Source organism: Sorex fumeus, unplaced genomic scaffold (assembly GCF_029834395.1).
Source record: "Sorex fumeus unplaced genomic scaffold, SorFum_2.1 ptg000029l, whole genome shotgun sequence".
NCBI classification, from domain to species: domain Eukaryota; kingdom Metazoa; phylum Chordata; class Mammalia; order Eulipotyphla; family Soricidae; genus Sorex; species Sorex fumeus.
Window position 1 is genome coordinate 11,990,152 of NW_026606086.1, and position 13,339 is coordinate 12,003,490.

The 13,339-nt window shown below is 52.7% G+C and overlaps 2 protein-coding genes across 2 annotated transcripts in view; both read right to left on the bottom strand.

Annotated features, from left to right (window-relative positions):
- The window catches only part of PYGO1 (pygopus family PHD finger 1), a 41,079-nt gene extending 36,251 nt beyond the window's left edge, over positions 1-4,828 (bottom strand). The window contains 1 exon segment of the mRNA XM_056115326.1: positions 4,697-4,828. Coding sequence (XP_055971301.1) covers positions 4,697-4,745 — 49 coding nt within the window. The 5' untranslated portion in view covers positions 4,746-4,828.
- Positions 4,829-4,985: 157 nt separating this feature from the next.
- The window catches only part of PRTG (protogenin), a 170,128-nt gene continuing 161,774 nt past the window's right edge, over positions 4,986-13,339 (bottom strand). The window contains exon 21 of the mRNA XM_056115327.1: positions 4,986-5,690. Within this exon, the coding sequence (XP_055971302.1) occupies positions 4,986-5,690 (705 nt within the window). The remainder of the gene's footprint in view (positions 5,691-13,339) is intronic.

The window sequence follows — 13,339 nt, forward strand, 5'->3', positions numbered from 1 at the left end:
TCATTAGTGAATTAAGTCCACAAAGTTTAAGAAAGAAAGACACTCACATAAATTTTCTCTTGGCTCTCTTCCCAAGCTATTGGCGATGCCTTTCTGTCACCAAGTCTCTTTCAAGCCACATCTTCACCACTTGAAAAGATGGTTTTGCCTCCAAAAGAGCCTTCTCAATGTCACCAGGAACTTCATAATTCTTTCCTCAGCCCTCACTCTACCTGCTGCTCTTTCTACATCATTTAACACAAAGATACGCCAACTTCTTAGTACATTTCTCCAGGCGACCTTCCTTTATCTCTCAAAGACAGGATCCATGCTCTTCTTTGATTTCTGTTGATGATCATCATGGTTACCAGGCTCTTTCTAATGGATTACTCGTTTGTCAGTATCCCAGAAGATACTAACAATTCCTTGAAAACACGTGTCTTCTCTTTTGTTTAGTTTTTGGACTACACACCCAGCGATGCTCAGGGGTTACTCCTGGCTCTGCACTCAGGAATCACTCCTGGAGGTTTCCAGAGATGCATGTGGGCTGGCTGGGATCGAACGTGGGCTGGTCACCTGTAAGGTAGGACCTGTGGCTGCACTATGGCTCCGGCTTCCAACAGCTGCCTTCTTGGCATATTCCCACTGTCTGACACTGCGACTGCTCAATGATAATTCACTCAATAAACAAAGAAGTATTGCCATCCGATCACCACCTGAAAGACCTAAGATTACTGGAGAAACGGATTGTTGGTAAGAAACGCAAAGGACAGGAAATATGCCACAGCATGAGGAGTCATGGACGATCAGAAAGCAGCATAAAAAAAAAGGATGAGTTAACTTGTGAAATCCAACTGGAGAAGCAGCAGAAAGAAAATTAAGACGGCGTTGCACCCTATCCTCATGGGCTTTCCTGATACTCAAGGGCTGAGGGCCTGGCGGGGTTAGAGCTGGGAGAACAGGAGCGGGAGTACTTTGACAGTAAGCAGCAATTCTGAATTTATTATTGAAATATTAGGACTAGCTTTCAAGACCCACCAGTTCCCCACTCACCTCTGCAATCGGGGCCCACCAACAGTTCTTAGACATTAATGTGCATTAGGAACATCTGGAGACTGTGTCAGGGGGCAAGAAATCTCTCCGGAATCCTGATTATGTGGGTCCTATAATTCACTCTCCCAATAACGATTCCAGGGAATCGCAAAGTTTTTGGTCTTTGGGATATATTACTGGAAAGTCCCATTATTCATGATATCATGCATGAGTTCCACCTAAGATAGTATATAATTATCAAATATATTTCTTCGTCAGAGCCTGGCATGCTACCCGTGGCGTACTCGATATGCCAAAAACAGTAACAATGACAGTCCTCATTCCCCTGACCCTGAAAGAGCCCCCAATAGGCCATCAGGCTACAGTAGCACTTGACAGGGACGAATGGAGACGTTACTGGTGCCCGCTCAAGCAAATTGATGAACAACAGGATGACAGTGATACAGTGATTATACATATATATCTTAGGGATTTCTTTAAGTTGAAACTCTTTTAATTTGTAAAATCTTAGCCTGATCCTAAGCCAAGAGGTTTGATAACTAGTATTTTTTTAAAAAAATTTGTCACATCTGGCACTCAGAGTTTATTCCTGATTCTGTGCTCAGGAATCAGACCTTATGGTGCCCGGGGGGACCACATATAGTGCTGGTGATCAAACAGGAGTCAAAAACATGTAAGGAAAGTACCGTAACCTCTGTACTTTCTCTCTGGTCCCAGTACCTAATTTAAAAAAAAAAATATGCATGAGACAGAGTGCTGTCAAATAGCCTGCGGGCATACAACTGTGCATGCGGAACAAGCAGTTTGAGTTTATGCTCTGTCAATTCTACACCCTACATGTGATCTTTCACAAAAACTTCTGGGATACTAGCATCCAGCAGAATTGTTCTTCACAGATATTCCAGTGGCTTTTGGAGATTTCAAAATAATTCGGAAGTATTCTTTAAACGAAGGTTGCAATTATTACAAAAAAGCTTACCATAACCCCTCCTGGTATTACCTTTTATGGGGGGGTACTCACAGGCAGTGCTCAGAGAGCCTGAGGTCTACTACCCAAGATAATTGATGACACTGGGCCAGGCTTTGTGGGCCTGATGGCCAGCACTCAGGTCCCACAATGTGGTACTGCCTGGCCCAGCGGTACTAGAAGCCAACAGTGCTCAGCGGGCCCTCAGTGCCAAGGATCAACTTCAGCTCCTATCCCTGCAAGGAATACATTCCTGTATTCTGAGCCATCTCCCGGCCCCTCCTACTAACTATTAAAAACTGCTTCGTGTTCTTCTCTAGTACTTACCTCTCAGAGACTCATCGTATTTTTTTCACTGACTTATTTTGGCAGTGTTAGGCCTTGAACCCAGCATTTCACAGGTGCAAGATGATCACTCTAAGCCTGAACCAGATTCCCGGCTCCTCTCAGCTGACACCTGAGTCAACAGCTAACACACCGAACTTAAAAACAGTAGCTGAGGTCAGAGAGACAGTACAGCACTCGTCTTGCATGAAGCCAAACCAGATTCGATTCCCTGCACCACACTGGGTTCCCTAAGGCCCACCAGGAGGGATCACTGAGCACAGAGCCGGAATTAAGCCCTGAGCACCACAGAGTATGGACCTAAAACAAGCCAAAAAAAAAAAAAAGTAGTAGCTGGAACAAAATAAATTCTGTACTCTTAACCTACAAATAAAAGACTCAATTTGTTTTAAATTACACCTTACAATTGTGTTCAAAAGGCAAAGACTTGAGAGTTTGATTTATCTTTAACCCCAATGTAATTTATAGTGATAGGCAAAACAATGTGACCAAAAAACCAGGAAGAATCATGTCAGCAAGATCTATTCCACCAAGGTGTTGGCAGCTGGTAAGCACAAACAGAAAAGCAAGTGCAATGGGAAACCCTCGGCAAGTGAATGTGCTGATGCCCAGCTTTGATAAACGACAGACTGTGGCCTCAGAGATAGGACAGGCTTGAGGCCCTTGCCCTGCATGGGACCAAATCTGCTTCAATTCCCCAGCACCGGGTATACAGTTCCCTGACAACCCATCCCCCCAGCCCACAAGGAGTGACCCCTGAGCACAGAGCCATGAGCAAGCCCCAAACATCTACAGTGTGAGCCAAAAACCAACCCAAAATACCCACAGTAGTGTGCTCAAAATGATGTTTTTGCTTAAATGGCTGAGAAAACCAATCTCTAAATACTCTCAGGTGGATATTTTCTGGAAACCACACTGTCACCATGTCACAAACCTGTTATTTCTATCTGTGCTGAATCTCTGAACAGAACCAGGGATGCAGAGGCTGGTCCTTGATCTGTCATTCAAGTCAACTGGAAACTCACCCAACTACTGACTAAGGCACAGGCACTCGACCCTGTCTGGATGAAAGGATCACTGCAAGCACCTCCTTACTAGCTTTTCTGCCTCAGCCCTTGCTCGCTGCAACTGACTCTCCACCCAGCACCCCGGGAATCGTGTGAAAATAGAACGTTGGGTAAGCTACGGTTTCTGCCCCGTCCCTGCCTGGGAGAAGCCAAGCGTCTTAAATGCCCTCCAAGAAACAACCACCTTCAGCCTTCTGCACCTTCAGCCTCCCTGGCTTCCACGCTGGTGCTCGCGTGCATCAGGCAAACTGCAGACCCAGGGCCTTTGCACTTGATGCTGCGCATCCCTGACACTCTGTCCTGAGCACTTCCTCTGGGTCTTCGCTTGAGCACCCAGACGGCTGCCCGCTCCCCAAGCCCATACATGATTTCCTCACCCTCTCTAAGGGTGTCCCCAAGGCGCTGGCCACTGCACAGTCCCGGCCTCGGCTCATCACGGATCCCCCCGCAACCCACTGCCCACTCCCGCGGGGCCGGGGCGCATTCTGGCCTCGGCTCACTGTCCGCTTCGCGGTGCCAAGCACCGTGCCCGGCGCCAGGGAAGACGCGCGATGGGTATTTGCTCAGCGAGACGCCGTGTTACTCCCTCTCCGGGACTCTCGGCTCCAAGCGCACCGGGAGGTGCTGATGGGAGCGGGGCGCAGGCTCCCCGAATCCCGGCTCCGTCTGGGAACTTGCAGACATCATTCTCTTTTGTCTGGGACAACGTCCCCTGCTCTGCCTGGCGGAGCCGGGCAACCCCCGCCTCGTGAGCTTCCGGAAGCAAGGGAGCCGCCGGGTAGGCACGGGTGGGGGCTTTGATTCGGATTCGGAGGTCCCCGAGACGCTGGGTCGCCTCTGCCCGGGGCGACGCGTCTCCCCCCACCCCAGGGCAATAGGCTCTCGGGGGCGGGGGTGCACTTGGCGGGGAGGGGGGCCCGGCAGGGACGCGAAGCCCCGCACCCCCGGTCCTGCACCTTCCGGAGCGCCAACTCGCGGGCAGCCCAAGTTACTTTTTGGGGGGCGGGCACGACCGGCGAGGTGGGCCTGGGCGGGGTGCGCGGTGCCTCCCCCCACCCTCCCCGAGATGCCCGCCGCGCGGGGTCGGGCGGCGCAGGTAGGCGCGGGGGCCCGCGGGGGATGCCGAGCGCCGCCTCCGGGCAGCGGGGCCGGCGCGCGGGGGGCGCGGGGCGGACGCCCCTCGGCCGCCGCCGGGGCGCGGAGTTAGGCCCGGACGGAGCCCCGTGGCCTCCCCGCGGCCCGGCCCGCGCCCCCGGCCCCCGCGGCCGGCGCCCCCCGCGCCTACCTCGAACTCTCTTCAGCGCGATGGGCTCCTTGTCCTGTTCCGCGGACATCACCGACGGCCGGGCATGACTCCCCCCGAGGCCGCGGGAGTCGGGTCTCTCTGCGGCGGCGGCGGCTCCTCCTCCCGCGCGCGGGGCGGCCGCGGCGGCGGCGGCGGCGGCGGCGGCGGCGGGGCGAGCCCGGGGGGCGCGGCGCGGCCGGGGCGCGGGGGGCTCGGGCCGACTTTGCAAAGTTTGGCGGCGGGACGAGGCCTCGGGGCGGCCGGGCGGCGCGCGGGGGCCCGGCGGGGCTCAGCGGCGGCCCCGGGGCGCGCGGCCTGCGGTGCCCCCGGCGGGGCCGGCACGTGCGGGCGCCGGGCGCGCTCCTGCTCGGCCGCCGCCTCGGGAGCCGCGGGGACGGCCCGGCGCGCCCCGACTCGCCGACACAAAAGCCCCCGGCCCGGCGCCGCCCGCCGCCCGCCGCCGGGGCCGAGGGACGTGGCGCGGCTCCGCGGCCCCCCGCCCTGCGCGCCCCGGGTCCCCGCGCACGGGGACGCACTCGGGCCGGGTGGGGACGCGGGGGCCGCCGGCGCCGCCCGCTCCCCGCCGCCGCGCTCGCCTCGGCCCAGCCCCCACGGCCCGCGCGCGCCTCCCGCTCGGCGCCGGGCCCGCGGCCCTCGCGGCCGGGAAGGGCAGCGCGCGCCCAGGGGCCGCCCCGCCCCGCCCCGCGCCCCGCGCCGCCGCCCCCCGCGGGGACGCTCCGCCGCGCGCCCGCCCGCGCCGCGCTCGCTCGGGACTTGGCACCGCGGCCTGGCGCGCGCGGGGCAGGGGCGCGGGGGAAACTTTGCCGGGGGGAGCCGGGGTGCCCGCGTGGGCCCGGACGGACGCGGGCCCCGGGAGGCCGGGTGGCACACCTGTTTGCGGGGCGCCCAGAGCCGAGAGAGCGGCCGTGGGGACCCCTCGCTTCTCGCCGCGTTCGTGGCAGGTGGGCGTCCGGACTGTGTGGCCCGAGGCCAGCTAGGAAACGTCTCTGAGCCTCGTGCTCAATCTGGGCGCCGCAGTGGTGCCACGGCTCGGCGGTCCTGCCTTCGCCCCGCACGCGTCTGGGGTTTACTTTGCAGGAACTCTCAGTGCGTTGGGGCGAGGGTCTGCACTCCGGGGTGGGGGGGGGGCGGTTGCAGACGCCCACTTCAGTCGGGCGAGCCCCGGGGGGTTAGCTGCAAGTCCGGGTCAGGGGGAGGGACTGGGAGCCAGTACCTCGCGGGGAGGGCGTTGACTTTGCACGCGGCCGGCCCGGGTTTGAGCCCCGGCACCCCAGGTGGTCCCCCCAAGCCCCATTCGGTCTCCCAAGCCCGCCAGGAATGAGTCCCGCGTGTAGAGCAGCGGGTGTGCTTCTGCCTCTCCCAACCCAAGCGCTCTGGAGTGCCACGAGGATTGCTGGCGTCCCAACCTTCTTGGGGACCATAGGACGCATTTCCAGAGGGGTCCCAGAGCAGGTCCCCCGCGCGGAACTCTGCTTTCAAAGGATAGACTTCGAACCTAGAACACAAATGCTCAGTTTTATTTTGTTGTTGTTGTTGTTTTCTTTTTCCTGAAAAATTGAAGGAGAAATTGCCGATGAGAAGATTCCACCTAGGCTTGGCAGGGTGCTTCCTCCAGCCAGAAGGTAAACCCCTTCCACGGATCAGGACTTTTTGTCACATCCGCACTTGTCTACTCAGTGTCTCACGATAAATAATTTAGCAACGGCTCAGAAGAGAGATGGGGACCCCGGGGGGCTGCGCCTGCGCTCCTGGCTGACCCGCGCTGGGCCCTGGCCCAGTGAGAGTCCCCTGAGCCCCACCAGGACAGATCCCTGAGCACCGTCGGCTGTGGCCCAGAGGCATTTTTCGGAGGCGTGGACCAACACAGGGAGATTGCTCTCATACAGATGGATGGGCAGAGGTTGGTTTATGGAGCGCAGGCAGATGCCAACTTTTGATAAAGCAAATCGAATCTTATTGCCTCCCAGGGTTAAGAGAGGATGTGGAAACACTTTGGAAATACCAGCCAATAGGGAAACGTGGAGTTTTCATTAAATAACCCTAACTGTAAGGAGAAGAGATGAGGAAAATAAGTGATATTTAGGATTCTTTATGGTGGTCACCTCCCTCCTCGCCCCCCTCCCTTCTGAAGCTAGAGACTGGGAAATAAATAATACATCAGCCTGGGAAGTGAATTTGGTCTCTTTTTAATGATCCGTCAAAAAAATCTTATGGGACATGGATTCTTTTTGCCCCCTTCCGGATGAAACAATATATTTAAAGAGGCAGTCCTGGTTCAAATACAAATAATACCGAAATGAGTGTTATTAATAATTCATAGAAGGTAAGACATCTACAAACTTTGAAACCATTTTTTTTGTGCCCTGGCTGTTCTAACTCCCCATATCAGAACAGATCGCATAAACAATGAGACATTTATTTTCCAGCTCACACATGATTTCCTAAGTCAAATTTACAAGTTTGGAGTTAGGTTTGTCTTTCTTTTTTTACTATTTTGAGATGACATGGATTCTTTTTAGATAATACTTCCTGCCCATCGCCGTTATATTCTAACATTCTAGAACTTCAAATTTCCAGCCCCTCTCCAATTTCCTGAATCACATTTTCTGGGAGTGAAGTCTATAAATGTTTGAAGTGACAAATTGATTCTTTTCTTTTTTGGGGGGTCACACTTGATTGTGCACAGGGCTTTCTCCGGGCTCTACGCTCAGGAATCACTCCTGTCTGGGCTTGGGGGACAATCTGGGGTGCCTGGGACAGAACCCAGGTTGGCCATGCACAAGGCAAGTTGCTCTACCCACTGTCCTATCTCTCTCACTCCTCTCTAAGTGATCCTACAGCCAGGGACATTATATATTACATTCTTTAAAAATTTTTAAATTTAAGTTATAATTTAGGTTTATATGTTTATGGTAATATTGATGTTCATTTGTGTTCTTAGTGACACAGCCACCTACCTCACCCACACCAGAGTGCCTCTGATCTCCCTCTCCCTGGCCTCTGAGTCCTCTGCAGTCTGTTGTTATACTTTTTTATTATTATTTATTATTGTTATTATTATTGGGGCTGGAGCAATAGCACAGTGGTAGGGCATTTGCCTTGCGTGTAGCCGGCCCGGCTGAGCCAGGTTCAATTCCTCCGCCCTTCTCGGAGAGCCCAGCAAGCTACCGAGAGTATCTCGCCTGCACAGCAGAGCCTGGCAAGCTCCCGTGATGGATTCAATATGCCAAACACAGTAACAAGTCTCACAATGTTACTGGGCCCGCTCGAGCAAATCGATGGACGACGGGAGGACAGTGACAGTGATTATTATTATTGGGGCTGGAGCGATAGCACAGTGGTAGGGCATTTGCCTTGCGTGTAGCCGGCCCGGCTGAGCCAGGTTCAATTACTCCGCCCCTCTCGGAGAGCCCGGCAAGCTACTGAGAGTATCTCGCCTGCACTGCAGAGCCTGGCAAGCTACCCATAATGTACTCAATATGCCAAACACAGTAACAACAAGTCTCACGATGGACACGTTACTGGGCCCACTCGAGCAAATCGATGAACAATGGGAAGACAGTGCTACGGTGCTACATTATTATTATTACCAGGGCGAGTGAGAGCCCTCCCCGCCCCAAGGGACCCAGCCCTGGCAGCTGACCTCCACTACCCAGCTGACGCTATGCTCCAGGCTGCTTTCCAGACCACACAGCCGCTTTGAGGCCGCGTGACACATCATAAGACACTTCCTACTCATTTTGCATGATTACCACGCCATGGTCAGTGGAGTTCAGACAGTAGGCAACAAGTCACATATTATGTGTATATATATATATATATATATATATATATATACACATACATATATATGTGATTTGTGCTATCGCTCCAGCCCTATAAATATATAGGGCTGGAGCTCTAGCACAGTGGGTAGGGTGTTTGCCTTGCAAGCAGCCGACACGGCAAACCCAAGTTCGATTCTTCCGCCCCTCTCAGAGAACCGGGCAAGCTACCAAGAGTATCTCACCCGCATGGCAAAGTCTGGCAAGCTACCTGTGACGTATTCGATAAGCCAAACACAATAACAATTGTCACAATGAAGACGTTACTGGGCCCGCTCGAGCAAATCAATGAACAATGGGAGGACAGTGATAGTGACAGTGATAATATATATATACACACACATATATATGCCTCTCGGAGAGCCCAGCAATCTACCAAGAGTATTCTGCCCACATGGGCAGAGCCTGGCAAGCTCCCCATGGTGTATTCAGTATGCCAAAACCAGTAACTATAACAGGTCTCATTCCCCTGACCCTGAAAGAGCCGCCACTCTTTGGGAAAGACGAGTAAGGAGAGGTTGCTAAAATCTCAAGCTGGGACGAACAGAGGCGTTACTGGCGCCTGCTCAAGTAAATTGATGAACAACCGGATGACAGTGATACAGTGATTATTAGGTTTTTAGTCCACACCTGGTGTGATCAGGGGATCATGGATTACATGCCAGGGGTATAACTAAAGTTGACCCCATGCAAGGCAAGCATCTTTACCCCTGTTCTATCTCTCCAGCCCTTTCTGTTGCAGTCTTTATTTTAACTGCAATTATTTTATTTGGGAAACAGGGTCTGAACCCAGGCCTACTTCATACAAAGCATGTGCTTGGACCATTGAGCAATCTTCCTGGCCACTGTGTTTTTTTTTTTTATTTGTTTGTTTTGTTTTGTTTGTTTTCAGTTGAATCACTGTGAGATACACAATTACAAAGCTTTCATGATCCGGTTTCAGTCATACAATGTCCCAACACCCATCCCTCCACCAGTGTTTATTTCCCAGCATCAATATCCCCAATATCCTTCCAGCCTTCTCCCCGCACCACCCCACCCCGCCTGCACTTTTTTTCCTTGTCTCTTTCTCTCTCTACTTTTGGGCATTGTGGTTTGCAATACAGATACTGAGAGGCCATCATATTTGATCCTTTACCCACTTTCAGCACACATCTCCCATCCAGAGCGATCCCTTCCAACCATCTTTGTCATAATGGTCCCTTCTTTATCCCAACTGCCCTTTCCCCCAGCCCTTAAGGCAGGCTTCCAACCATGGACCAATCCTCCTGGCTTGATCACTGTTTAAAAATGCACATTCAGAACTAGAGCAATAATACAGCAGTAGGTAGGGCACCTGCCTTGCATGCAGCCAAGCCAGGTTTAATCTCCAGCACCCCTTATGGACCCCGAGCCCCACCAGGAGTGATCCTCGAACGCAGAACCAGAAAAAAGCCCTGACACAACCAGGTGTGGCCCCCAATTTTTTTTTCTTTTTGGGTCACGCCCAGCGTTGCACAGGGGCTACTCCTGGCTCATGCACTCAGGAATTACTCCTGGCAGTGCTTGGGGGACCATACAGGATGCTGAGAATCGAACCCGGGTCAGCTGTGTGCAAGGCAAATGCCCTACCCACTGTGCAATCACTCCAGACCCCCCCCCCCCCAAATATGTTTTAAAGGAGCTGGAGCAATAGTACAGCAGGTAAGGCAATTGCCTTGCATGCTGCTGATCTAGATTCAATCCCCTGCATCCATTATAGTCCCGGGAGCAGCACCAGGAGTAATTCCTGAGCATAGAGCCAGGAGTAACCCCTGAGCATTGCTGGGTGTGGCCCCAACCCCCCATATATATTTTAAATTTAATGTACTATTAGCACAGTGGGTAGGGCGTTTGCCTTGCATGCGGCTGGGTCGGCCGACCTGGGTTCGATTCCTTCGCCCCTCTCAGAGAGCCTGGCAAGCTACCGAGATTATCTTACCTACACGGCAAACCCTGGCAAGCTACACGTGACGTATTCTATATGCCAAACACAGTAACAATTGTCACAATGGAGACATTACTGGGCCCGCTCGAGCAAATCGATGAACAATGTGAGGGCAGCGCTTGCAGTGCTTATTTTCTATTTAGATTTTTTAATTTTAGTTTTAAATATTTTTAAAATTTAATATTTAAGAAAAATTCTAATACACGGTGGTGCCTAAGTTCTGTAGAAGGCTTCAGCTTGCTAGAGGGGGTTGGCAAGCTTTTCCTGTGGAAGGCCAAATGATAAATGTTAGGGGGTTGGAGGCCATGAAAATCTCTGTCACAATGGTTCGACTCTGCCATGGTGTTGGAAGGCACAGACATGATGTAAACAGGAGGCTGTACTCCCATAAGATGTTCTCGATGCCAACAGGCAGTGCAAGTCATTTAGCATGCGTGCTCTAATCCCCTGTAGGTAACATAACCAATACTGGAGTTCAGGGGACGGCCTAGACTATAGGTACAAACTAGGGAGGGTTAAGACTGGATAAACTCCCCCAGCACTAATGAGAAATGAGAGACAAGACACAAGGACAAAAACGCAAGGAAATGTTTTATTTTTTTTTCCTTTGGTGGGTGTGTGCTAGGCCACATCTAATGATGTTCGGGGGCCACTCTCGGTGGTGCTCAGGGAGCCGTGGGGTGCAGGGAATCATCCCAGGCTTCCCGCATGCAAAGCATGCACTCCGACCCTTTGAACTATCTCTGTTTTCAAAAAACTGCTTGGGAGCTCCGGGTGCCTGGCAGCCGCACTTGACCCATCAGAGTGTGAAGTGCTCAAGCCCTGTAGTGCCCGGGACCCCTGGACCTCTAATGGCAATACCAGCGGGACTTTAAGAGCAGCTAAATCAAGGCCAGGGACATGCTAGGTATGCACCCCAACCACTGTACTATATCTTAGTCCCAACACCAGCATTTTATTCATTTATTGATTTGGGGGCCGCTCCTGGCTCTGTGCTCAGAAATGACCCCTGGCCGCCTTCAGGGGACCTTGTGACATGCCAGGGCTTGAACCCCAATCTGCCCCCATGCAAGGAGAGTGAGCAGTGTCACCCCTGCGCTCTCTTCAGCCCAGGTTTGTAAAGTTACATAGAAACAAAAATCAAAACCAATTCTAGAACGTTCGGAAATTGCATAAATCTGGTTTGAGTTCTTTCATGATATAACTGAAGCTATGCGCAGCTTAGCAACCGCTCCGCAAAGCCCCACCGCACCCAGGAGACCTTTGTTGACAACTACATCCAGGTGCTCTTGAAACCTCAGAGCCGAGGGACACACGGAGCAAGTGTGTGGGGGGTTGTTTATATGGGTCAGGATTCAATCAGACTCAGAAAGCAGAGAGAAAATTCGGGGAATGGTTTGTCTGAGTCAGGAGTCAATTAGGATTCAAAACCACAAAGGTACATTTCGTATGAAGAATTAGTAACTACAGCAGGAGACTGTAGAAGGGAGGGATTAAATGGGACGAAGTAAAGAGGAGACTGAAGAGTGGGAGGAGGTGGGCTGGAGGGAGAGTCCCGCGAGCAGGATGCTCTCCTCGCATGCAGCCCACCATGACTCAGTCCCCGGCATCCCCTATGGACCCTTGAACCTGACAGGAATCATTCCCAAGTGCAGAGCCAGGAGTAACCCCTGTGGCAAAAAAGAAAAAAAGGAAAAAAATGGGAGATTAGTAAATAGGAGGGGCTACTATTCTTGATTTCAATACAAAGCCCTGGAAGACACCCCTTTCTGGGCGGGTGCTGGGTGCTGTCTGCTTTGCAGGAGCCTGACTCTGAATAAGTTGCTGGGCACTGCAGAAGCCATGTGTACTTCAGGCATCTCTCAAGAGAAGCTGCTGGAACAGCGAGGAGGGATGGATGCCTCTCTACATTCTCTCATCTGCATCCTCTATCGACAAAGCGCAACATCTTCTCAGTTGGCAGAGGGAAAAGTGGCTGAAGAGGCCAGTTCCATTTGGGGGTGGGCAGGGGCTTGGGGATCGCACCCCATTGTGCTCAGCTCACACCACTGTTTGGGGGACCATATGGTGCCCGCAGTGCTGGGGATCACACAGAGCAAGCACTTTTACCTGGATTGTCTTTCTGGGTCCCAGTTCTATACAGGGACCCAGATACTGCACTGCAGCACTGTCCTCCTGTTGTTCATCAATTTGCTCGAGCGAGCACCATTAACGTCTCCATTGTGAGACTTGTTGTTACTATGTTTGGCATATTGAATAGCCATGGGGAGCTTGCCAGGCTCTGCTGTGCAGGCAGGATAATCTCGGTAGCTTGCCGGGCTCTCGGAGAGGAATAGAGGAATCGAACCCAGTTTGGCCTCGTGCAAGGCAAAAACCCTACCCGCTGTACTATTGCTCTAGCCCCTAAACAGGGTAAGTAAAGGATAAACTGGGGCTGAGAGGCAATAAATTGGTAGTTGACATCATGATAATAACGGACATGCTCTGACAATAATTTCATTTGTACTTTAGCAAAATTCCTAAAGCATTGATGAGCTCGGGCGCGTTCAGGGTGGTATGGGGCTGGAGCGATAGCACAGCGGGTAGGGCGTTCGCCTTACACGCGGCCAAGATGGCCGACCCGAGTTCGATTCCTCCGCCCCTCTCGGAGAGCCCGGCAAGCTACCGAGAGTATTCGATATGCCAGACACAGTAACAACAAAGTCTCCAATGGAGACGTTACTGGGCCCGCTCGAGCAAATCGACGATCAACGGGAGGGCCTTAATTGATGAGCTCATCAATAGCATCTTTAGTTCTAGAATATTCTCTGTATTAAATAAACCCGAGAGAAG